Source organism: Molossus molossus, unplaced genomic scaffold (genome assembly GCF_014108415.1).
Source record: "Molossus molossus isolate mMolMol1 unplaced genomic scaffold, mMolMol1.p scaffold_m16_p_2, whole genome shotgun sequence".
NCBI lineage: Eukaryota > Metazoa > Chordata > Mammalia > Chiroptera > Molossidae > Molossus > Molossus molossus.
This window is the reverse complement of record NW_023425355.1, coordinates 97,158,860-97,185,062: the sequence shown is the minus strand read 5'-3', so window position 1 is coordinate 97,185,062 and position 26,203 is coordinate 97,158,860. Positions and strand designations below refer to the sequence as shown.

Sequence of the window (26,203 nt, the reverse complement as noted above, 5' to 3'; positions counted from 1 at the left end):
GTGAGTTTCTTTTACCCTTCTCCCAATTCTAAATGGTAATGAATATTCATAGTATTTCACGGCAACTTTAAAAATTTGCCCAGATCATTCTGTCTTTTTTTTTTTAAATCCTCACCCAATGATATTTTTTCACTTATCTTCAGATAGAGTGGGAGGGAGGGAGGGAAGGAAGGAGGGAGGAAGAGAGAAAAGAGAGAGAAAGAAACAAGCATCAGTGTGAGAGAGACACATCAACTGGTTGCCTCCCCACATGACCCCAACCAGGACTGGGGATGAACCACAACCGAAGTACATGCCCTTGGCTGGAATGGAACCCGAGACTCTCTGGACTACGGACTGATGCTCTACTGCTGAGCCAAACTGGCCAGAGCTGTCTGTCTTTTATATATGGTATCATTGTTGCCTTCCCAACTTCCTTGTGAGGTAATGCTCCCCTTATCTCCCATTCTCATTTTACAGATGAGAAACTGAGGCTCAGCAAGGATAAGTGACTTGACCTGAGGTGAATAGCAGTAAATACCATATCATACTACCTGGAACTTAACGTCCCCTAACCTTTTTCTTTTTAAGTTGTACCTTTAAGTTGGTACCATAAATTGTACCCGTGGCCAAGAGAATGGACTCTGGAGCCAGAATGACTTTGAATCTTATCTCTTTCACTTATTAGTTGTGTGGTCCTGGACAAGTTACTGAACTTCAGTCTCTTTATTTACAAAATGGGGTAATAATAGTACCTACCTAGCCCTGGCTGATGTGGCTAATTTGGTTAAAGTGTTGTCCTGTACACTGGTTTGATTCCCAGTCAGGGCACATACTCAGGTTGTGGGTTTGATTCCCAGTTGGGGTGTGTACGGGAAGCAAGTGATCAGTGTTTCTCTCTCACATTGAAGTTTCTCTCCCCCTTCCTCTCTCTCTCAAATCAATGAAAACATATCCTCGGATGAGGATTTAAAAAAATAGTATCTACCTAATAGTGTTGTGAGGATTTAATGAGTTACAGTAGGTAAGATACTTAGAACAGTGGGTAGACTAAATGAGAATTGTACAACCCCAGTAGCCCCGTATTCTGTGTGAGTGGTGGCCCTGCCTATGTAGGCTATGATGAAAAAAAATTTAGTACATTTACTTTATATAATAGTAAAAAATGTCATCATGAACCAGACTTTGGTGTGTTAATACCAAAAGCAAATAATCATTTTTTCAAGTAACACAAGAAAAATGAACAAAATCAACTATATTTAAGAACATCAAATACCAGATTATTGATAGTGATAAAGAAGACCGTAATTAACTGGTTAACTAGAGTATATGCATACCAAAGACCCCTGGCAGTTTAAGATAATGAGGAAGTATTACATGGGAATATTATGTGGGAAGACTGCTGTATGGAAAACCATTAGATGGAAAGATCTCCAGGACTTGTTAATTGAAAAAAGCAAGTTGCTGACAAGAGTACATAGTATGTTACCTTTTGTGGAAGAAAATAGGGGGGAATAAGAATATATATTTGTATTTGCATAAAGAAACTGATTGATGCCTGATAAACTAATGAAGTGGTTTCTTATTGCAGTGATGGGGCTACAGTTAGGGACAAGTGTGGGAAGAAGACTTCTCAAAGTACACCTTTTTATTTTGGAACTCTGACCTGTTAAGGAGTAATCATACATGTTTATGTTAATGGAGAAAATGGTGAATGTTAAATTGAATAGAAAAACTTTACATGTGCACAAAAAACTCAGGTTTTCACTGGTGAATTGCAACTAAAGTATGTAACGAGTAACTGGATGATTATAGTGGTAGACGGGGGCAGTGCTGGGGGGTGCAGCTAGAGATACCTTGGACCCAAATGGTAATGATAGTGATTAAATCTGGGAACGTGATTGAGGAGCCCTACAAAGAGTGTTCAGCCCTGACCAGTTTGGCTCAGTGGTTGAGCATCGGCCTTCGGACCAGAGAGTCCTGGGTTCAGTTCCATCTAGGGGCACATACCACAAAAAAAAAAAAAAAAAAAAAAAAAGAGTGTTCAAATACAGTGTCAGCTGTTGTGCATATTTTTTTTTTTTTGGTGTTTATGTTTTGTTTCTGTTGTACATTTTTGAATTGTTAATAAAAAGGAGGGTGTGTATTATCACTTAAAAGATTTACACCCATCAGTGATTGGTGGCACAGGTATATAATTCATTGTAATGACAGACTGTGAATGTAAGCTGCATAGGGAGGAATGGGGGTGGCTGATGAGTAAGGAACAGAATGGAGGCTTCAGTGTTTTGGAAGTCTCTAGGAGGTTGAACAGATGAGCTCGAGGATAGCTGAGAAGGGTGTCTGAGACTGCCTTCTGAAGTCCAAGCAGTTCGAGAGAATGAGCATAGATGTCACCATAGCAGTGGTTGGGTAGGTGACTGCATGGAGTGGGGGTTCTTAGAGGTGAAGATGTTGAGGAAGTGGGAAACTGGAGTGTTGGAAAGGGTCCAGAGATCACCAAAGTTACCCAGGTTGATGGTGGCAGGAGTTGAGTTCAAAGTAAAGCTGTGAACCATGTGCTTCCATAAGTGAGGAAAAGTGATTCATAGGTGACAGGCATAGCAGCTGTCTCAAAAAGAGCAGGATTTTTCTCCCTCTTTCTTTTTCTTTTAAAAATTTTTGTTTTCTTTTATTGATTTTAGAGAGAGAGGAAGTGAGAGGGAGAGGGATAGAAACATCGATGCGAGAGAACATCGATTGGCCGCCTCCTGCATTCTCCCCACTGGGGATCGAGCCTACAACCTGAGCACGTGCCCTGACCGGGAATCGAACCAGCGATCTCTTGGTGCATGGGTCGACACTCAACCACTGAGCCACACCAGCTGGACTATTTTTCTTTTTTAACAAGAGGGAGAAATAGTCTTAGTTTGGCAATGGTGAGTCCAGAGAATACCTACTCTACCTATTGGCCCCAAGGTATTCATGTGCCAGAGAAAACAACAGCCACCTTTCCAGAGGCCTGCAGGTAAAACAGTGTCCTCAGAGCTGGAGGCAAGCCATTAAAGCAAGAGGTTAGGGAATTGTTCCCACGGAGAGGTGGAAGAATTAGGGGAGTGCTGAATTCCCCAGTGAGAGTTTCAGAGGGCATAGTGGGATATTTGAAGCAGAGGCAGAGGGAGGATGTTGGTGGAGTCAGTGCCAGGCTGGGTGTACAGGGATGTAGCGGGAGGAGAGTATGGAAGATGATGGGTGAGTGGAGAGCTCTGCCTGTGATTGATGTCAGAGTTGATAAGTGGAGATATTGGGGCTCAGAGAGATTTGAGAAAATTCTTCAAGGTCATATAGCTAGGCAGTTACTGTGCCAGAATAGGAATTTATGTGTGGCTGGCTACAAAATGGTAGCTGTTTTCTCTTTGAGGCTGTTAAAAAAAACACAGATTAACAGTGACTCCTGGGTGCTGCAGTGCCATGAGTGATGGCTGCACCCGTCCCTCTTCTCTTCTCCTTCTTTCCTGCCTCTTTCTGAAGCAGATGTTTTTCCGCTCTCTACGTGATGTATTTTCTTTCACTGTGTGCCTGTGTTCAGTGCATGCTCTCAGTTTCCAGGGAAGTTAGGCAGATGGAAATTGTTGAGTAAAATAGCCAGACCTGGTTCTCAAACCTCACATTCTTTTCATTGCAACATGAGTACTTTAGAAGAAAAGGAGACTTGGGGGTCTGGGTTTTTTTTTTTTTGTTTTTGTTAGGGAAATCCGACCAATTCACATTCATTATGATAAGTAACATGTTTGGTCTAATTTTTACCATCTTATTATATATTTTTGTTTGTTTCTTATTCCCTTATTTATTTACTTTGAAAAAATTGATCAACTTTAAAAAAAAAATCCTCCACCAGTATTTAAAGTTATGTTGGCAATTGCATTTATATTAATAGCAAACATATTTAAACTTAAATTTCTCTATCAGTTTACCAAAGTTAAATAATGACTATTTTTATTTTACTCTTTCAAAGTGAGACTTTAGCATGTTTTCATGCTTTTACTTTTCCAAACTCTATTGCTTGGTTCCTCAATTTTGTTGAAATCATTTGGTATTTTAATTCTGAGCTATTTTCTTACGATATGCTTCCTGGAGTTTAAAAATCCTTTCTTGATATGTATCATAGGTCTTAGCTGCATTACTAGCATTTTTTAAAGATTTAATGATAAATTTTAATAGATTTCCTGCCCACCATTATTTGTTTCCTTTAGCTTGAGATCTTTATTCTGATTTAATTTTTATGTGTGCTGGTGTATTTCCTCAAGCAGTTTTACCAGAAAGGGAATAGAGGTAGTGCCGTGGCCGGGTAGCTCAGTTGGCTAGAGTGCCATCCCCATAACACACCAAGGTTGTGGATTCAATCCCCGGTCAGGGCACATACAAGAATCAACCAATGCATGTAGAAATAAGTGGGATAACAAATCAGTGTTTCTTTCTCTTTCTCTTTCTCTCTGTCTCTCTCTCTCTTCCCTCCCCCCTCTCTCTAAAATCAATAATAAAAAATTGTAAGAAAAAGAAAAAAAAGGGAATAGAGGTGGTAATCTTCACACATCTGTCTTTCTTTTAAACTTCACCTAAGAGTGATCTATTGGTCAGGTATAGGAATTTAAGTTGGAATACAGTCTCTTGTCTCAGGACTTGTCATGGTTATTCTTTTGTCATAAGTGTTCAGAGTTGTAGATTTGAGAAGGCTGTCTACTGCCCTTGCCTTTGTTGGAAACTTTTTCTGTTTGGAAGTTTATACGATTTTCTCTTTGTCCTTGGAGTTCAGAAATTTCACCAGGATCTGCCTAGGATGTGTTTTTTGTGTTAATCTTGGTGCTACATGAGCCCTTCTAATCTGAAACCTCAAGCCTATTTTCAACTAAAGGAACTTTTATCTATTATTTACAATTATGCTTCTCCATTTGTACCTTTTTCTCTTTGAGGAACTCATGTTATTTTTTAATCGATTTGACAGAGAGGGAGAGAGAGAAACATTGGTTCGTTGTTTCACTTATTCATGCATTCATTGGTTGCTTCTTGTATGTGTCTCGACTAGGGATCGAACCTGCATCCTTGGCGTATTTGGATGACACTTCATCCAGCTGAGCGACCCAGCCAGGGCAGGAATTTCTGTTTTTTTTTTTTTATGTAGTAGCTCTCCTGGGTCTATTTTCCATTTTCTAATTTTACTCATAGCACACCCCTTGATTTATTAGCTTATTAATTTTATTGTTAGTGATGTCTGTTCTGCTTTTACTACATCTATTGAATTTTTTTTCCTTTATTAATTTTAGAGAGAGAGGAAGGGAGAGGGAGAGAGAGATAGAAACATTGATGAGAGAACATCGATTGGCCGCCTCCTGCAAGTCCCCTATTGGGGATCGGGCCCACAGCCTGGGCATGTGCCCTGATTGGGAATCGAACTGGTGACCTCTGAGTGCATGGGTCGATGCTCAACCACTAAGCCACACCAGCTGGGCACAGTGCTTGTTTTTAAGTAACCATTATTTTACTTAATAATGACCCCAAAAGTGTTACCTTTAAGTGAAAAGGTATGTATGTATAGGAAAAAAGATAGTATATACAGTGTTCAATACCATTTGTGGTTTCAGGTATCCACTGAGGGTCTTGGAGCCTATCTTGCAGATAAGGGGGGACTACTGTAGTGTTTAAATTCTCATCTCCTACATCAGCTCTGCTTCAGTGTGAACTACCTGATGAGATTGGGGAGCCTGTACTGGTAATCTCAAGCTGGTCCTGTATTTGTTTATACCCTGAACTTCCAGAATCTCTCCCTCTAGGAATTCCTTTAGCCTCCTTGCAGGTGGTGGGAAGTAAGGAAAGCCATTCTTCCCTAAGAGGTCAGTTGTGACTGGGATGAGAGATGGGACTTCTCATTGAAGGTAGAGAGGCCTCTTAAATTCCTGGGCTTTGTTAAGGTGTGATTGGGGCAGGTGAGCTCTCTCTACCTTTGTCCAAGGAAGGCTGCAGTTTAGCAGAATAGGGCAAGACCCTTTGGAGGCAGTAGCCTGAGCAGGGTTGGCAGGAAGGGGCAGTTCTTCTCCTATGTGCTGAGGGCATCTGCCCTGGCTTAGCCAACTGAGACTACTCAGATGACCTTTCTGTACTGCCAATCCCCCCACCTCAGCCTGGTGCTGAAATTGTTGAGTTGCTTCCTGCCAGATGTTGGGGGGGGGGGGGTGGTTACAAGCAGATATTCAGATCACTCTCTTCACAGGGTTCCTTAACAGTTGTTTCAGTTTGCATTGAAATAATGCCCCAGGCATTATATCTGGTACTTCTAACAATATTGATGTCATCTCACTGTCTGTCTTGTCCTGGGCCTAGACAGACATGGTGTCAGAGGCGTCCTTAGGTCCCATTGTGGCCTGGCCTTGATTAAGGTATCAACAAATGTTGGGTAGGTGAGTGATGGCTTTTTTTTTTTTTTTTTTTTGGGTAGAAAATAAGAAGCCAGGTAAAGGTTCCAAAGGCTGCAAGAAGGTAAGTTAGCCCTACCCTCAGGTAAGGTATGCCCATTGTTGGGGTAAGGGTAGGAACAGGTTGCCTGCCCTAGAAGAGGCCCACAAAACCCAGTAGATGTTGAGCGACTGTAGACAAAGTACCATATTGGATTCAGTGAATCTGGCTTTCCTTCCCTCTCTGGGTGGCCATAGCAGAGAATCAGCAGCATTTATTAAGTTTACACCACAGGCCACATGCTGCTTAGTGCTTGGTTCACCTTGGTAGGGATGGTCTTCGTCTCATTTTTTAGATGAAGAAACTGAGCCTCAGTGAGAAAGTTCCTAGGTTCAGGGTAGTGCAGCCTGGACTTGAGTCTGTCTGAGTCCCAGTACCTATCACTCTTTAGAGAAAGGCCAAAACATAATCTTTGGCCTCAGCTCCCAGATCTCCTGGACCTGCTAGGACCTGCTAGTGAGACTTGGGCCAGAGCAGCGGTTCTCAAATTTTAGCATGATTAAAGTTGTCACACTTTAACCAGGGCTCCAGAGTTACCTGAAGGGCTGATTAAAACAGATTGCTGGGCCCCACCCGAGTTTCTGATTCAGTAGGTCTGTCGTGGCACTCGAGAATTTGTATTTCTAACAAATCCCCAGGTGATGCTGCTGCTGTTGGTCCAAGGATCACACTTTGAGAACTACTTAGCTTTTCCCTTGGCCTTTACTTCAGAAATCTTCCCAGTTGCACCCCACCCCTTTCCTGGGGTTTTTCAGTCAGTTCCTGCCTGGCGAGGGGAGGGAGGGTCTCTTTTTAACAAGATGGGCATACCTCTGGGGCAGAGCCCTTCTTTTTGCTTGCTCTTCTCCTCCTTTTCCCCTGACTATACTACTGAGAAACTTTAACACCCTCGGGAGGGATGATTCCCATGGGTTCATTAGCTCTGTTTGATTTTTTTCCTCTTGTGTGGTGACCGTCCTGCAAAGCAGAATGGGAAGAAAGCAGCCTTCAAGGTGGCCTCCACTCCCCAGTTTGTTCACTCCAATGATCGTGCCAACAGGGAAGCTGGATTAAAGAAGAGGGTAAGTACTTGACTGTTGGGGAGAGAGAGGGCTTGCTTTGACTACCAGGTCCACAGGAGTGGTAAATGGAAGGGCAAAGGCCAGAATGATTAGGGTTGTAGAAGCGGTTGTGGAAGGAGGAAGGGAGGGTGTTCCTTTCATACTTGATTTAGTGTCTCCATTTGCTCACCTCCCAGTCCCAGCTCTGAAATGGTCTCTACCAGCCTCACCAGTGCACTCTCTGACATCAGACTTATGGATAATTTTCACCGCATCCAGTCCAAATTCTCTACATTTTAGGCATGCTTTCCTTGAAATACTCTCACTCTCCTTCCTCTTTTCCAGTCTCTGTCCCTGCTCTCGATATGGTGGGACATCCCACGAGTTTGTCCTGTTTTCCCTCTGCTCTTAAGGGGTTCCTCTGCCAGGAACACATTCTCTCTCAGCTTCCCATGCTCCCCTTTTTATTGTCCTCTGCCCCTCTATCCCTTCCTGCATCTCTCTGTCTTTTTTATTCTCTAAAACCCCTTATCTCCTGCTGTGACACCTGTATCCCTGCTCCTTTTACCTCTGCAGTGTCACACTGTTTCCTCCCTCTGTCACCCGCTCTCTGTTCTTCTCCGTTGCCATCCTTCCCGTAGACTGCAGACCTAGTCAGCCTGGTGTGTGTTCACTTGTTAGGTTGAGGAGATGAGGGAGAAGCAGCAGGCTGCCCGGGAGCAGGAGAAACACAGACGCAGGACCATCGAGAGCTACTGTCAGGATGTCCTGCGACGCCAGGAGGAGTTTGAGTCCAAGGTAAGAGATCAGTCTTCGCCCCTGGGCAGGACTGGTACGGGATTGCTCAGAGCGTCTGTGAAAGGGAAAGAGAAAGGGTGTGAGGTGGTTGGAAGGGAAGTAAGGAATCAGTGCAAAGACGATGGGAGAGCAGTGAGGACGGGAAGGGAGGGGGGCTGAGAGGGAGGTAAAATGGTGGAAATAAGTGGGACATTTTGAACCTTATGTGTGAGTGGACAACCCTGGCTAGGTCCTTTCTCTCAAGCTGGAACCCAAAGATGAGGCATTGGGAATGGGGGTAGGGAGGTGTATGACTAAGGGAAGGGCGGGGGAGAGGGACTGAGGATATTAGGGGAGGGTTGAGAGAGGAGTATATGTGAGGGAGATGTCCTCTTCCTTCTAGGGCTTCGTACTGCCTTTCTGGCATGTGTTCTGGTCTCACAGAATATGCACTTTCCAACTCATAGTCTCTTTTCTAACATAAAGTACATTTTTTGCCTTCCCCATCCCATGGCCCCTATAGCTTGTTTTTCTCACACCTTCCTCTCACATTCCTTCCTTCCACACCCATGTGCACACTAAGACCTCTGGCTGGTGCTTGAATGCACACTTACACGCAGGCACACATAGGTACCATGTGGGCCTGTCTATTCTTCCATTTTCCAACTTTGTTGGCTGGTCAAAGCTACTCTTCGGTGGGCTGGGGCTCATGTGACTCCTCGAGCCTCAGATGGTCTCCAAAGCCCTGGCTCTCGCTCTCTATTTTCTCCCCTTCACCATTCTCTTCTTTTTCCCTTTAGGAGGAAGTTTTGCAGGAATTAAATATGTTTCCTCAGCTTGATGATGAAGCCACAAGGAAGGCTTATTACAAGGAATTCCGTAAGGTATGAGGACCCATTTCTTAAGGCCCTTTTGGGAGGGCACCTGTCCACACTCATCCTCTCTCCATTTTTGTTTTTCTTGAGTGAGATGGAGACCTTTTCATTCACGGGCCTGTGCGATTGTTACCCAGTCCTTTCCCTACCTCCATCCCTCATCCTCTGCCCTGCAGGTGGTGGAATACTCTGATGTGATCCTGGAAGTTCTGGATGCCAGGGACCCGTTGGGCTGCCGCTGCTTCCAGATGGAGGAGGCTGTCCTGCAGGCAGAAGGCAACAAGAAACTGGTCCTGGTCTTGAATAAGATTGGTTGGTATTGAGAAGGATTGGGTAGGCAGGGCAGGGGGCAGGCCTTCTTGAAAGACTAGCTCTGACCAGACCATGAGACCCAGCAACTTAGTGGTATTCCTAACAGTTATGCAAGGTAGGGATTCTTGTTCCAGTTTTTAAAATATGTTGTTATTGCTATTTTAGAGAGAAGGAAGGGAGAGAGAGAGAGAAACATCAATCGGCTGCCTCCTGCACACCCTCTACTGGAGGTTAGGCCAGCAACACGGGCATGTGCCCTGACCAGGAATTGAACCAGGACGTCTCAGTCCCTGAGATGACACTCAATCCACTGAGCCATGCCGGCCAGGCTTGTTCCGGTTTTTAAAGCCAGGAATCTGAGAGGTGAAATCATTTGTCTAAAGACACACACAGAGTGCAGCAGAAGTTGGGAATGGAGTCCAAGCCTGTCTGCCTTCGATTCTCCCCTCCTTGCCATTTTGAGCCTTATCTGTGACTGGCCAACCCTCGAGAGTTTCTGTCTTCTCCAAGCTGGAACCCAAAGACTAGGGCATAAAGACATATGGGCTCAGGAGTCGCTCAGGTCTGGATCTCATCCTAGTTGTGCTATTTTGTCTGGGATCTTGGATAAGTCATATCACCTGAGAGCTTTCATTTTTCTCCAACTGTGAAATGAGCTATGATTGTCCTAACCTGACAGGTTGTCATGAGAATTAATAATAAAGTACTTGGTATATGTGTGGTCAGTGCCTCACAAATGGTAGCCACGTTATTCTTGACATTTGGTCCAAACTAGAGTGATCCAGAGAGGGGATGGAAAACACAATCTTTGGAAGGCCTCTGGCACCCTGGGAGCTCTGGCTTGGAAGGAAGGCACCTGGGACCAAACAGCTAGTTTTCTCATTCTCCCTGAGGGAATAGAGGTCTCCCCAGGGAGGGCCAACTGGTCCCTTAGAATACAGTGTCCTTTCTAACTCTAACCTGGGGACTAGAGAGGGACTGGCAGGGCCAGGGAGATACCTGTTGGCAGGAGGTAGGCCTAGTCTTGGGTATGGGTAGGTGCATCTTCGGAGTGAGCTGCTGAGGTCATGTTCTCCATACCAGTTCTGTGTGTTCCTATTTCCCCTAGACCTGGTCCCCAAGGAGATTGTAGAGAAGTGGCTGGATTACCTTCGGAATGAGCTGCCAACTGTGGCTTTCAAGGCCAGCACCCAGCATCAGGTCAAAAACCTGGTAAGCAGGGGCCAGGGCATCTACTCTTTCAGGGTAGCCCGGGGCCAGGGATGGAGATGGACTGAGGCCTCCAGCTCTTTGGTAATTGAGCTGCACCTTCAACTTTGAGCTTTTTGCTTTACTGGATGACTTAATATTAGTTTCATTTCATTTCTTCCTATATTATTGCTCTTAGGAAGCATTTTTCCCAAATGTAAGGGTAATACATATTGGAAAATAAAGTTAGTTAACAATTTGTTAAACTTTTTAAAAAAAATCCTCACCTAAGGATATTTTTCCATTTATTTTCAGACAGAGTGGAGGGAAGGAGGGAGGGAGGGAGAGAGGGAGGGGGAGAGAGAGTGAGAGGAAGAGAAACATCCATGTAAGAGAGACACATCGACTGGCTGCCTCCCATAGGACCACAGCCAGGGCCGGAGACTGAACCACAACTGAGGTGCCAAACCTGTGACTCTCTGGTTTGAGGACCGACACTCTAAACGCCGAGCCAAACCCACCAGGGCTGTTTGTTAAATTTTAAAATACATGCCTTTGCTTGTTTTTCTCTTTAAAACATCACACTACTTTCTAATTATATCATTAACACAGAAATACATTTTCATTGTAAAATATTAAAATACACAGAAACATTGGTTGCTTCTAGGGAGAGAAACTGGATGCTAGGGACATTTTTAAAATTTTTCACTAGTTGTAAAACTTATTATTTATTAAAAAGTAAAGTAGAAAAAATAAAAACAATTACAGATAAAGCTTAACTACCCTTTGACCAATACCCCTAATTCCAGTCTCCTTTATCCATATACAACCAGAGGTAACCATCATTGTCAGTATGGAAGGATCTAGGTGTTTTTATATACTTTATATATACTATATGTAAAGAGAAAATTGCGTTTGCAGGTTTCATATGTATCATCCTTCGGTTTGCTTTTTTTTCCCCCTGGGAGTTCTTTTTATAGAGATCTACCTTTTGATGCTAAATGAAATTACTTTCTAATTTATAACCAGTACTTCAGTGCATACCCTTGCACATGTTTGTGTAGGTTAGGTATTGAGAAGTAGAGTAGCTGGGTCATAGGCTTTATGCATTTTATATTTTCTTAGACACTGACAAACTGTATCCCTTCCCCAAGTGGCTATACCATTTATCTTCCTACCAGTGGGGTAGATGAATGTGTGAGAGGGTCTATTTCCCTCTACCCTTGTCAACATTTGATATCATTAAACATTTTAACCTTTGCTAATCTGAAAGACACATGAGATCTCATTAATTTTTTATTTACCTTTTTTTTTTAATCCTCAACCGAGGACATTTTACCATTTTTTGTTCAGATAGAGTGGAAGGGAGAGAGAGGAGAGAGAGAAATATCGACATGAAAGGACCACATTGAGTGGCTGCCACCCGCACGACCCAACCAGGGCTGGGGACAAACTGCAACCGAGATACATGCCCTTAGTGGGAACCGAACCTGGGTCTCTCCGGACCGCAGGCCAACGCTCTAACCGCTGAGCCAAACGGGCGAGGGCTTTCTTTTTTTTAACCTTTTGATGGCAAAAATGTGGTAAGAATCCTTTGCTATCAGCTGTCTTTCATTTGTATTCCACTTTAAGGATATATCTCATTAACATGTTTTTGTTGATGGATATTTGAGTTAATTTCTATTTTGCAATGGTATGGTGGGTAAGTAAGGAAAGGGGAAGAGATGGAAAGGCATTCTGGGCAGAGGAGGTGGGATGGCATCAGGAGTAGAGATGGAGGCTGGAATGGCCTTGTTCTGTGTGAGAAATCAAGAGAAGGTCGATTGTGTGTGGGCCAGGTGTCACTCTTCCCTTTGCAGGCAGGGATGGCAGGTGTCCCAGTTATGCATACGAAGGCACCAAGGCCCTGAGAAGGGAAGCAGGATTTTCTGGGGACACACCTCTAAGAAGAAGAGTTGGAACTCCAGTCTGGCCTGTCTCGAGGCTAGGATGCCATTCTGTCCCTGCTGAGGGAGGCAAGAGATGTGTGTAGGCAGAGACAGGGACAAAGAAGACTGGAGATGCAAAGACAGTGGAAAAACAGAACTTGCGGGTCTCTGAGGAGAGCAGAGAAATGGCAGGTGTGAGAAGTCTTCCACTTTGGGCTGAGGATCTCCATGGTTTTAGGCCCTGAAAGTTGAAAATCTGGGCTCAGAGCATACCTCCCACCTGATGCCTCTTCTGTACTATCCCTTGTTTTCTAGAATCGTTGTAGTGTGCCAGTGGGGCAGGCTTCTGAGTCACTGCTGAAGAGCAAAGCCTGCTTTGGAGCTGAAAACCTCATGAGGGTTCTGGGGAACTACTGCCGCCTTGGTGAAGTGCGCACCCATATCCGTGTGGGAGTTGTGGGTAAGGCGCCTGGAGGGAGGTCACAGGGCCTAGGCTCTTCCTTGGGCAGGGGCTTCATTGAGGGAAAGGATCCTGGGAACTTCACGTCACCCTGTTGGGGGGAAGAGAGAAGCAGTTCAGGAAGGGTTTTTTGATTCATAATTTGGGTTGGTGGATATGAGAATGTATATAGTACTCAGAATCACCACCATGTGCTGTGTTTTAGAAGCACGGACCAAATGCATAGGGCTGGGCTTGGAGTTGGCCCCATTTTATCCTACCAGAGCTATGGGAAGGAGTGGTGAATATCTCCCTTTTGCAGATAAGAATGCTAAGGCCCAGAGACAGGAAAGGGACCTGAGGGTCTCAGGTCTGTGTGAGACAAGGCAGAGCTGAGGCTCAAACCTGGCCCTGTCTGGCTCCCAGGGCGCTGAGGGAAGGTTGGTGAGTTTGGTATAGGGGAAAGAGAGAGGCAGGGGTAGACCAGCAGGGAAAGGAAGTGAAGTCAATAGAGAAAGACACTGAGAGGGAGCTGGACACTGAGGAAAAGGTACAGATATACATACCTGTGTAGACATAGAAAAGGAACTGGGAAGCCAAGTGGTGGGGTTGGTAGGCAGTGGAAAGGGGAGACAGATTGAAATGATGGAGGCATGGAGAGAGACAGAGAAATCAAAAAGAAATACCAAATGGACTTGGAGATAGGTGTGCGCAGAGTCCTGCAGAGAGAAACATGAGAGGGCTAGAGACACCCATGTATATAGGGAGGCACACCCATATGTGTACCCAAAGAAAGAAAGAAAGAGAGACAGACTTAGGGATAGAGAGAGAGATTAGAGAGAGACACGTAGAAACCAGCAGGAACAAAGATGGAGACATGGAGGAATACACACACACACACACACACACAGGCTTATGCACAATACAGATCCATAAATACAAGTGCAGATCTGCACGTGTGGAGACACCAGAGGAGGCACCTCCAGGGACAGACCCAGGGGCAAAACCCATGCAAAACAAGCCCTTCCTACACACTCACCCTACCTCTGCTTCTTTCAAGCAAATAGAGCCAAAGAGAGAGATACACTAGGCCCTCAGACACAGCCATGCACCCTGACTCACAGAGAGACAGATACACATACACACGTCTATAGTGAGATATATATGCATAGAGAGAGGGGGAGGACTGGAAGGAGGGAGGGGGTTTGGGAGACAGAAAAAGAAACAGTGAAACACATACAGATGGCCCCATGGGGAGCAGGAACGTGAGCTGAGTTGACATAGAGGGAATTACAATGAGAGGCAGAAGTGGTGGGGAGAAAAAGAGAAAGGACAATGACTAGCTAGAATGAGAGACGGACAAACCAGCAAAGAAAAATGCTTAGATAAAGAGATGTACAGAGAAAGGGAGATATAATAGAGAAGAAGACTGAGTAGGAGATAAAGTGAAAAATGGAAAAAGCAGTAATATTTAGAATGAGATCAACCAAGACACACATACACACAGATATGTATAGAGATTTACACACACACACATGCACATGCACAGGCACATCTGCGAAAGAGCAGTAGATACATAACTTCTAGGACACAGAAGGGGAGGTGATAATGAGAGACTCGGAGGGAGAAAAACAAAGACATCCACAGGCCCAAAGGTGCTCATAGATGCTCAAACAGAAAAACACCACAGGTAGACAGCTGGCTCAGAGAGAGGACATCTGGAGATGAGCCCCCCCCCCCCCAATTAATCATACACCAGACAGTTTTCTGTTTCATGGACACTTCCCAGTATGCAACTTCTGTTCGAACAGAGGCCTTGTATTGAGCACCTTTTATAGGCTGGTTATAGGTGGGAGGTGAGGTGAGTGTCACTTCTAGAAAGAGGGACACATCTACCCAGTGTGCTTACAAATGGAAGGGAGTGGTAAAAAGGCCATGTAGGAACTTGGTCAGGGCCTGGGGTGGGAAGGCAAGAGGCCAGACTGATTTGACTTCCCTGTGGCCTGGTCATTGCCCCTGCCTTGGCCTCCCACACAAAGGATGGCCCAAATGTTCCAAAGGGCCCTTCCTTCCTTCCCTGAGCCATCTGCTGCTCTTTTGTAGGCCTTCCGAATGTTGGGAAGAGCAGCCTGATCAATAGTCTGAAGCGCAGCCGTGCTTGCAGTGTGGGAGCTGTTCCTGGTGTCACCAAGTAAGCACCTGCCTGCTCCCCCACTTCCATTGACTACCATTCCCCCTACTCTCACACCTCAGCCCCTGCCTCTTTCCTTTTCTTGGAGCAGCCTCTGATTCTTTCCTGGGCATGGGAGTCTCATTAACAGGCCACATTTACCTGGTACACCCTAGGTATGTTCTAGGGACCCAGCTGGGTACCCCCCTCCAACTATCCCCCGCCCCGTTAGCTCCTTGATGCCTTCTAACAGCCATGCAAGATTAGGCTCTGAATAAGTAGCTTTGCTTCCTAGGTGAAGCACCTGAGGCTCAGAGAGCTGAAAGCTGACTCACGGTCCTGCAGCTCAGTCCCCAGTGGTGGAGGCTAGACTAGAACCAGTCCCAGGTCTGCAGGACCCCAGAGGCCCTGGCCTCAAGTTGCTCCACCCTCATCTGTATACCATCTGTTCCTAACCCCTTTTCTCAACTATTTGCCTGGAGCCTAGAGGATGCTAGACACATCTGGAATCATCAGTGTCCTGCATCTTCTCTTATCTCCTCTCTCTCCTGACCAGGTTCATGCAGGAGGTCTACCTGGACAAGTTCATCAGGCTGCTGGATGCCCCAGGCATTGTCCCAGGACCCAACTCGGAGGTGGGCACTATTCTACGCAACTGCATCCATGTGCAGAAGTTGGCCGATCCCGTGACCCCGGTGGAGACCATCCTGCAACGCTGCAACCTGGAGGAGGTGCGCAGGGATCTTGCTCATGTCCTACCCCACTCCAAGGGCCCTTCATTCTCCTTTCTGATTTCTCTTCTTCCTCTCTTCACCAGATTTCCAACTATTACGGTGTCTCTGGGTTCCAGACCACTGAGCACTTTCTGACTGCAGTGGCCCAGCGCTTGGGAAAGAAGAAGAAGGGAGGTATATACAGTCAGGAGGAGGCAGCCAAAGCGGTCTTGGCTGACTGGGTGAGGTAAGGAGCGGGTAGGGGTAGGGGTGAGGCTCCCTGAAGGGGACTGAGCTGTAGGACCATGGGTCGGTGATTATCTAACAACTCAGCGTCTTGTTCAGAAGCCACCGGCTGGGTTTGCTTGTCCCCTCACTGTTTCTGACTTGGGAACTCATTCTGTCTTTGATTGGTGATTTGTTCTCTTAATGACATCACCAATTTCCTCCGACCTCCCAATGCAGCGGGAAGATCAGCTTCTACACACTTCCACCCGCCACACACACCCTGCCCACCCATCTTAGTGCTGAGATCGTTAAGGAGATGACTGAAGTCTTCGACATTGAGGATACCGAGCAGGCCAACGAAGACACCATGGAATGTAAGTGAGGGCAAGTGGCCTGGCCTGCCCGGCACTTGGTCTTGCCACATGGATCTGGCACAAAATTCTGTGTTTGACCTCCCCCTTCCCCGATCCTGCTCTGGCTTTGAGAAAACTGTTCAACCAGCTCTAAGCTTAATGCTTTCACCCACAAGGTGGAGAATTTTAATCTGGGCTATGGGGGTGGTTGAGCTCTTGGTAGATAGGAAGAAAGCCAGTGAAAGACTATGTAAAGTGAGGTGTTCAGGAAATGCAAGCTTCCTTTCCCCATCTCTGGGGACCTGGAGTGGACTGAGACACTTCTCTCAAAAACCCTTCACTCATGTTGCCTTGGGCTCCGCCTCAGTCCCTGCATGTCTGTTCCTAGGTTTTCATTCTCGCCTCCATTGGTGGGTGAGGCATCCGAGTCACAGGAGGGAGATATTTGCTGAATGGTGCACACATAGTAAGTGGCAGGCAGAGGTGGCATTCAAACCGTCTTTCCTGCCCTGTTGTCGAAGGCTCTCCCAGCTCAGAGTAGCCAAGTGGTTAAAAGAAGGGACTGCCTGGATTCAAATCCAGGTTTTGTTTCTTGTTAGCTGTATGATGCTGCACAAGTTACTTAACTTCTTCATGTCTCAGTGGCATCATTTCTAAAACAGGGACCATGGCATCCACCTGTTATTTAATATGTAAAAACACTTACAACAGTGCCTGGCGTTTATATAGTACTATCTTGGTAAATATTAGCTGTTATTGAGCCATGTGACTTTCTAAAACTCTGGGAGGAAGTTAGTTCTTTTTAAAATACTACCATCTGCAGCTTGGGCTTATGGCTCCTTCTCTACCCTACCCTAGAAAGGTACCGAGTGCTCTCCAGGTCTGTCTGGACAGTTAGGGGTGGTAGAGAAAGCCCTGGCTGGCCTGCCTGCTAGTTTATCTTGAAGACTAGTAGTTTTCCCTCTCTGGGCCTGTTGGTGTCCTTGGACTACAGATAAGGATAAGAGGATTTGCCTGTTTTAGAGTTTATTTCCCAGGTGGCTTCAGGCAAATCAGCCCCCTTTCTAAACTTTGCTTTCCTTTTCTGTCATGTGGGCATTTGGGAGGAATTCCCACTTTCATTCTTATGGTGATGCTGGGCCCTGGCTGCATGTGAGGGCAAGAGGGGCTCGGTCACTGAGAATGCACTGGGCAAAAGATGGAGGTCTGGGAAGTTGAGAAGAGGGGGAGGTTACCAGTGAGAGTTTCCTAAAGGAGTTTGCCCTAGTGTTGGATCTTGAAGATTGAGTAGGGATTAGAGGCCCAGGGAAGGGGAGGGGGGATGGGGGATGGAAGGGAAGTTTAGAAGCAGGTGTGAGAGTGGTGTGGACCCAGGCAATGGGCACATTTGTGGTTTGCAGGGGAGGCCAGCTTCAGGCAGAGGGAGGGGGAGAGAGGCTGGTCCTGGGGAGGGAATCCCAGTGGTGGCCATTTACAGAGCAGCGTGTCAGGCAGTACATTTCCGGCGATCCTCCGCTATGACTCACAACAGCTCTGTGTCATAGGGTTTGTGGCATTCTCATTTTCCAGATGAGGAAGCTCAGGCTCTACGATAGCTCCCAGTAGGCAAGTGCCCTGCTGCAAAACCCAAGCCTTTAATCCTTTGTCCTGTGGCCTCCCAGAAGGAATGAGCGAGCCTTCCCTCCCAACTCCCCTGGGGAGTATCCACATATCCTTACCACTGAGGCCTGGCCAGGGGGCTACAGCAGGGAGGAGCTAGCCCTGACAGTGGTATTGGTTGTGTTAAAAGGTTTGGCCAATGGAGAATCTGATGAGCTGTTGGGTGACATGGATCCGCTTGAAATGGAGATAAAGTGGCTCCATTCTCCGATGATGAAAATAGTAGATGCCTTGGAAAATAAAACCACCGTGTATAAGGTAACTATCCCCTTTCTTCATGGCAACCCTCTCCTCCATCCAGGGCTCTGGGAAGTGGTCAGTCCCTTTTTCTTGGTTCCCATGAGGTCTACCTGTAATAGTGGGTAGATGCGGGTTGTTGTTCCCTGTGGGTTCCCTGGGTGCATGGCAGGTTGCATCCTTTGCTAAGCAATGGCAGGTCCAAGGAGGAGGTGTGCTTTCTCAAGCAGCTTTCCCAGCCTGTTTTCAGCCTAGAGGACAGGTATGCCCATCTAGCCACCCAGTTGTTCAAGTTGCAAACCTAGGTATCCCTGATTCTTCCTTCCCTCCAGCTGGTATCGGGGATCTCACACACAGTCGGTCACCAAGTCCCAAGGCTTCTCCCTCTTAAATCACTTGAGAAGCTCTCGGCTTCTTTCTGTCCCTACCATTCCTATAACCCTAGTTTAAGCTTCCAGTCCTCTCTCACCTGGGCATATGTTGCATAGTTTCTAATGGTCCAGTCTGACCATGTCACCTCCTTGTTCATAACTCCCCAGCACCTACAGGATGAAGTCGGTGCACTGTGCTCTGACCCCTGGAGGCTTTTTCAGCCTCTTCTCCTGCCAATCCCCTCATCTGTGCCCTTCGGGAGGTCACACTTTACGGACTTTCAGACATAGACATCTTCACTATGATGAGGGACACAGGCTGGGGCGGAGATTGGGAGAACATGGACCTAAGGGACCTAGCCTCTACTACTTGTGGGTCAGGGAAGCCTCTTGAAGGCTGAGGAATTATCTGGGTAAGGGGGGCGGCAGCAGCTTCTGGGCGGGGGCTCAGCCTGTGCTCATGCCAAGGCCCAAAGGGGTTAGACTGGGGTGTTTGGGGAAATTACTAGTGTTGGGCGGCTGGAGTGGGGTGGAGCCGGGGAAAGATGCATCTGCAGTCAGGTTACAGAAGACCTTGAGTTGGACTTTAAAACCATGGGTAAAAGGAAAGCCCTGAAAGTTGGTTATTATTTTTATGGGTCAAGGGGTTTTATTTTTCATTTTGTTTATTTAAAATATTTTTCTTATTGTTGTTTCTCGACTAGGTAATACGTGTACATGGTATAAAATGTAAAAGGTACCAAAATGGGTCCAGTGAAAAGTAAATCTCCTGCTTCTGTCTCCCAGCCACTCTGTCCTCTCCTTGGGGGCAGTCGCCATTAGCAGGCTGGAGTGTCCTTTCAGAGCTGTTTCATCTTTAGACACACACACCTGTACGTACAAGCAGATGCAGAGATCTGTTTGAACTCAGATAGCAGCATGCTGTTCATATTGTTCTGCACTTTGCTTTTTTCACTTACAAATTCATCGTGTAGATTGTCCCACACGATTAAAGAGCTGTCCTTTATTCTTGATGGCTGCGTAATCTGGAAGGGTTTCTTAAGCAACATGGTCAGGTTTGCATATTAGAACTATTACTCTGGTAGCTGGGGTAACCAGGCTAGAAAAGAAAGGGGCCAGAGTGGAGGCAGGAAGTCCAGGAAGGAAACTGTCACCTGTACTCTCTTAAGAGATGATGAGGCCTGCACCGGGGCAGTGGCGGGATTCCACACTATTCCCATCCTCACTTAGATTCAAAGGTTCCCCTGGTGGTTACAGGAAAATCAGTGTAAAATTGTGTGTTTGAGGCCATCCCCTGCTATTATTTCTCACTGAGCCCATAAGCCCCAGAACATAACCATTTTTCCACAGGGACCTATAGTAGTTCCCCACTCTTCACAAGCTCCAGACTCAGGTTCAGGGCCCTAAGCAGGGCCGCTCTGTTGCATAACTCTGGGCGATACCATTTAGGTGTGCTGTTCTGTGAAGGGTATCCCCTGTCCCCACAGCTGCAGAGTTGTACAGTGTGATAGCTTTGCCTTGTCCCCATTGTAGTGCAGCGGGTAGTCATACCTACATAAGCCTGAATACTTGGGTTCTAATTTATTCCATTGTTTACTAGCTGTGTGACCTTAGGTGCCTTGTTTGTCATAGCATTGTTGTAAGGGTTAAATGAGTTAATATGTGTGTACGTGTGTACATGTAAATCTATAAAACACACACACACATGTGTGTGTATACTTAGAATGGTACCTGGCACATAGTGAGCTTTCTGTCATTAGATTTTACTACCCACACGTACCTTCAGTTCCAGCCAAACAGACACCCTTTTGGGTGCCTAATAGGTATGCTCTGTGCTTTTCCAGTGTCCAGTCAGGAATGACTTCTCTCAGTAGAAGTGTGTTGACCACCACCATTCCCTCAATCTCTGTCACGCTGTGTCTCTCTAGCAGGCACTTACCATACTCTGACTTGTAGTATGATGGGTTGTACCCTTTTTAGCCTGGTTGCTTCTCGAAGATGGGACTGTGTCTGACTCACTTCTCCCGCACGTCCCCAACATAGCAGGGCACAAAATAGGTGTTAGAAAATATTCGTTAAATTGAATAAGACATTGAAGGGTCACTTGAGTAAAGAATCGTTGTAACACAATTGTCACTGATCAAGGAACTCTACCTTTTCATTTTCTTCTTGTGAAGGCCATGCAGAGTACTCACTGTCCACCCCTGTTTGACAGATGGTCAGACTGCAGCTCAGAGCTTAAGTAAGCACCTGCTAGTCATTGGTGCAGCCAGACTTGGAGCTTTGTTCTGCATGGCGCCAGGCTCCCTGTTTGTACCCTGCCTCCTCTGCAGAAGTCTTTGGAGGTACTCTGGGGGCCTAGACCTCACTGTTGCCCTTTGTCTCACCAGACTGGAGAGCTCACTGGGTATTGCACCAATTCGAACCGTCATCAGAAGGGGTGGGCTAAACGCAATGTGGACTCTTACCCTCGGAATGTCTGCCCAGTGGATCGCCGCCCAATGATACAAAGGATCATGGAGACGGATCCCCTGCAGCAGGGCCAGGCTCTGGCATTCGCTCTGAAGAATAAGAAGAAGATGCAGAAGCGCACAGGTGGGGACATGTGACCATCCCTCTATGTCTAAAAAGGGCCTACCTGGGGCCTTGACTAGGGGCTTTTGAGTGAGCACCTCCATGTATCCAGCCCTAGGCAAGGGTTAGGGGGCTCACCTATAGGCATGGTGGTTTTCAAACTCTAGCTTGTGTTAGAACTTCCAGAGGGATTGTTAAAACAGATATCTGGGACCCATCCCCAGAGTTTCTAATTGAGTAGGTTGGCCGTGGGGAGTGAGAATTTGTGATTCTAACTGCTTGCCAGGTGCTGCTTTTGTTACTTGTCTGGGGACCACACTTGGAAAACACTGGTTTAGTTAGTGTATCAAATAACCATCATTTATTTATCAGCTGCTTTCTATGTGTTAGAAAGCTTATAGGCTATATATAATGTTTACTTTATCAATAGGCAGTATACTCAAAATCTAAAAGGCATAAAAGAATATACAGTAAAATGTCTCCCTCCTTCCAATTTGTTAGTCATCCGGGCCTTCTCCCAGAGGTGACCAGTTAATTTCTTGTATCTCATTCCTGAGATAGGTACACAAGCAAATGTCTATATATTCTTATTCTCTTTCTTTGTACAAATGCTGGTCTACTGAACGTATAGTTTGCCACATCATTTTCCATTCAGTATATATCAGAGATATTTCCATGTCAATTCCTGAAAGAACTTCCTCCTTCATTTTAGTGGTGTTCTGTTGTGTGGCTGGCCCATTTATGTCTTTGTGCTACACTAATTAATCTTCACTGACCCACTGTAAAAGTCTTACCCACATCTGGTAAGTGAGGAAACAGCCCCAGAGACATTAAATGACGCACTCAGGGTAAGACAACTAGTATTTAATGGAGCCAGTGTGAAAACTGAGGATCAGTTGATCTCATAAGCTCTGTTCTTTGAACTAGACTGTGTTTTTAACCATTCACTCTTGGCCTGGTTCCACACTGAGGCCTGGGAATCCGGAGATGAATTGTGAGGAGGAAATAAGAAAACAGACATTGGCAACACAGAGTGATCACTATAAAGACACTGAAAGCACAGTGAGGGAACCTAACTCAGTCTGGAGATGGTAGTGGGGTAGGGGTGATCAGAGAAGGCTTTCCTGAGGAACAATAGGGTGTGGCTGGAAGATGAGAGGTGACAGTTCAGGCTCAGAGTACCTAGTATCCCTTTGCTGTCCTTTGCTGCGAGAGTTTTGAAGGTAATGACAGAATGTTAATAAGTATAACACAGTAAAAGGAAATGATATTTTGATAACTAGGAAGGGATAAAAATACTTGGTGCCCAGTGAGTCCGATATTCTAATACAGAAGATGTGTTGGGGTGACCATTTCACACGTAGACAAATGGGTCTGCCTGTGAGGTTGAGCAGCGGTTGCTAGCAGTCCACCAGTTGTTTTGTTTAGTGTGCGGGGGGTGGGGGTGAGTGAGCCAGTTTGGGAGTTTGGTGCAGACCGAGGTAGATGTAGGCCAGCTCCTACAGGCCTCTTGTTGGCAAGCCAGCCACCAGGTGACTGCCTGTATTTCTTCATCTGCAGATAAACTCGCCAGTAAGCTGTCTGATTCCATGATGTCTGCCCTCGACCTCTCTGGCAGTACTGACGACAGTGCTGGTGACTGACCGGCTGATCTCATCTCCTCCACGCTCCAAGTACCAGTTCCAGTGGGATGGGGGAATACAGATGAAATAAAATGGTTTGCTTCTCCCTGAAGCACGTGCATATTAAAAGAATCCCTCCACCATACCCCACTCCCACTGTTCCTTCCATTCTCCAGGGAAAAAACAAGGCCCAGGTGGCTGGAACTGGCCAACCCAATATCCTTTATTTAATCCCCACTGTGTTTTACAAGAGAAATAAATTATCAGCAGATCTGATGCTAACAGTTTCTCCCCCACCCCATAGGTTGGGTAGGTTGGGGGTAAGGGGGACTGACCCCTCACCAAACCCTCTTGGACAGCTAAACATGCAACTAGAGGCTAGGCTGCTGGTAGACCTGGGGGTCCCTGGGAGGGTGATGATTTCTTTACTAGTCCACAACAGATCTCGGCAGCAAGACACTCCTGCGGTGAGCTGCAGGCCACACATCTTCCACTCAAGTCCATAGGTCCTCGCCTGTGTTGCGTTGGGAGTAGGGTGAACAGTAATGAGCCTTCTGTGTCTGGAAGGCTCTGGGGATAGGATAGAGGAAGAAGAAGAAGACACATAAGCTTGGCTGGTGCTGAAGTATAAGCACTACCTTGTTCACATGAAGGGAAAACAAGGCACCTGTTGGTAGGGTGGTTAGGTGTGTTAGGGGCAAACCTCACTTTAGGGCATTTCTGGGCAGACAGAATCCCTTGGACTGAGCTACTCTGAGTGGCCCTGCCCTTGTGTAACCACATCTCATCCAGAACCAGCATTTGAATTCCATGATTCAAAAGCGTTCTGGTACCCTTTATTCACAGGCTGCAGCTTCAAGAGAGGTATCAGTCGGGGGGTACACCATCCAAGTCCTTTTCCGGTATCTAGACGTCATTACACCCCATTAAAATATAATTAGCCACCTCCTCTGGCGGAGCTGACCCCATCAGACAAGCACAGAGAAGCCCAAGCAGTGTCAGGGCCCCTCATAAAGGGATTGGGGTGGATGATGGCAACAGAAACACAATCTTACTTTACCTGGTGTTCGGATTGAGCACAGTAATTCAGTTCCCAGCTATCTACCTGAGATGACACATTTGAAGGGGGTGCGCATTCGATTGCTTCACTCTGCCCTGCCCCACCTTAAACTTCCACACCATCTATGGCCCCAGAGCCACATCTTAGCCTTGCCGCTCATGCTGTCACCCCCAAATTGACCTTTTCAAGTCCTAGAGGTGGAACCACAGGAAAGACTGGCAAGTCCTTGGCTGCAGGCTGATGACCAGGGAAGCACAGACCACTCCTGCATTCCGGAGCAGCCAGGGGAGAGAATTGGGTACTGCTTGAGCACAAACCCCAAACCCTGGAAACCTGTTAACCTCCATTAACCTTCAGTATGGCTCTGCCACTATGGGATTAGTCTCCTCATATGGGGAAAATAAACAGGCTTGACAGTTGTCAGGACACACCTAAGACATTAAGTGACGGTGACAGGATTGGAACCCAGGTATGGTAACCTTAAGCAGGCCAGTTCCTCTGCATTGAACTGCCTCAACATCAATTCACCTGCTGTGTGCCAGCCTCTAATATCAGCCCTTTAAATATATTCTCCATCTTTCTGGTTTAAAAAAATAGGGTCTTGCTAAAATTTCACTCTGACTCTTCTTGGACGAGATCCAACTTATTTTACACTATCTTGTTATCAAACTGTCCCTGTGGGTATAGTGTTATAATGAAAAATTGGGATACCAGGACAGCTAAGGCCATTTTACAACCATGTGGCATTTCATAATTTAACATTTAGAGTATGTTCTAGTACTCCTAAGAGATGCTGATTACTGAGTACTAGAAACAGGAGGTATCTTGATTAAGAAATAGCATGGGAACATAAATTGACCCAAATCAAACAGAACTCATGTAGCCATTGTTGAGGTAAGAATATGGGACTCCAGAATTTCCACAGCATATCACAAGTTTTTAAAAAAGCTGTTTCTTGAGTCTTTTCCTTCTTACCTTTTGAAAAATATACACATAATTTACATACAATAAAGTACCCTTTGAATTGCCAGTTATAAAAGTAGTCACGGAGATATAGAGTACAGCCTAGGGAATATAGTCAATAATGTGATAACTATGGGGCCAGGTGGGTATTAGGCTCATCAGGGTGACCACTTCATAAGGTATATAAAATGTCTGATCACTGTTATACACCTGAAACTAATATAATACTGTATGTCAGCTGTAATTGAAAATAAATTTTAAATGTAAAACTACTCTTTATAGTAGAAGTTCTGTGAGTTTGAACAATGTACACAGTAGTGAACTAGCATTAAGATACGTAATAGTTACATCACCCCTAAAACTCTCAGGCCCCTTTGTAGTCAACCCCACTTACCCTCAGATCCTGGAACCACTGATCTGGTTTCTGTCACTATAGTTTTGCTTTAGCTGAATGTCATGTAAAAAGAATCATACAGCATGTAGGCTTATTTTATCTATAGGTTTTTACATTTTTATTTAAAAATTTACATAGAATAAAATTCCCTCTGGTGTACAGTTCTATAAGCTTTGACATGCATATAATTGTGTAACCAACCCAAGGTACAGAGCAGTTCCATTACCCTCTGACCACTGCCAAATTCATTCCTGCTACTTTATAGTAAAAACCTCCCTCGAACTCCTGGCAACCCTGATTTGTTCTTTGTCCTTACAGTTTTGTCTTTTGGAGAATGTCATGTAAGTGGAATTATATAGTCTGTGACCTTCTGATACTGGCTTTTTTCACTAAGCATAATATGTTTGAGATTCATCTACCTTTTGGGGTTTATCAATAGTTCCTTATTTTTGAGACATACTTCATTGTATGGATGGATGTATCACTGTTTGTTTATCCATTCCTCAGTTGAAGTCACATTGGACTGTTTTCCAGTTTTGAACAATTAGAAATAAAGCTGCTACAAACATTTGCATGCATATCATTTGTGTTTTCATTTCTCTAGAGTAAATACATACAGTTGGATTGCTGGGGTGTATGGTAAGTATATGTTTAACATTCTCAAAAACCGCTAAACTGTTTCTCAAAGTAGCTCTACCATTTGGCATTCCCATCAATATGTGAAAATTTCAGCTGCTCCACATCTTTTCTAGCACTTGGCATTGTCAGTTTTTTGATATTAGGTATTCTAGTAGGATGTAGTGGTATCTCACTGAGGTTTTGATTGGCATTTCCC

General features: G+C 45.6%; 1 protein-coding gene across 3 annotated transcripts in view; it reads left to right on the top strand.

Moving 5' to 3' along the window:
• GNL3L (G protein nucleolar 3 like) overlaps positions 1 to 25,936 on the top strand; it is a 28,914-nt gene extending 2,978 nt beyond the window's left edge. For all 3 annotated transcript variants that reach the window (XM_036271083.1, XM_036271081.1, XM_036271082.1), the window contains 14 exons: positions 6,449 to 6,489; positions 7,434 to 7,526; positions 8,187 to 8,303; positions 9,083 to 9,166; positions 9,334 to 9,469; positions 10,578 to 10,681; positions 12,901 to 13,045; positions 15,128 to 15,215; positions 15,751 to 15,925; positions 16,012 to 16,154; positions 16,373 to 16,509; positions 18,278 to 18,405; positions 21,146 to 21,350; positions 22,890 to 25,936. In XM_036271083.1, the coding sequence (XP_036126976.1) occupies positions 6,449 to 6,489; positions 7,434 to 7,526; positions 8,187 to 8,303; positions 9,083 to 9,166; positions 9,334 to 9,469; positions 10,578 to 10,681; positions 12,901 to 13,045; positions 15,128 to 15,215; positions 15,751 to 15,925; positions 16,012 to 16,154; positions 16,373 to 16,509; positions 18,278 to 18,405; positions 21,146 to 21,350; positions 22,890 to 22,972 (1,679 nt within the window). In that variant the 3' untranslated portion in view covers positions 22,973 to 25,936. The remainder of the gene's footprint in view (positions 1 to 6,448; positions 6,490 to 7,433; positions 7,527 to 8,186; positions 8,304 to 9,082; positions 9,167 to 9,333; positions 9,470 to 10,577; positions 10,682 to 12,900; positions 13,046 to 15,127; positions 15,216 to 15,750; positions 15,926 to 16,011; positions 16,155 to 16,372; positions 16,510 to 18,277; positions 18,406 to 21,145; positions 21,351 to 22,889) is intronic.
• Positions 25,937 to 26,203: the final 267 nt, after the last annotated feature.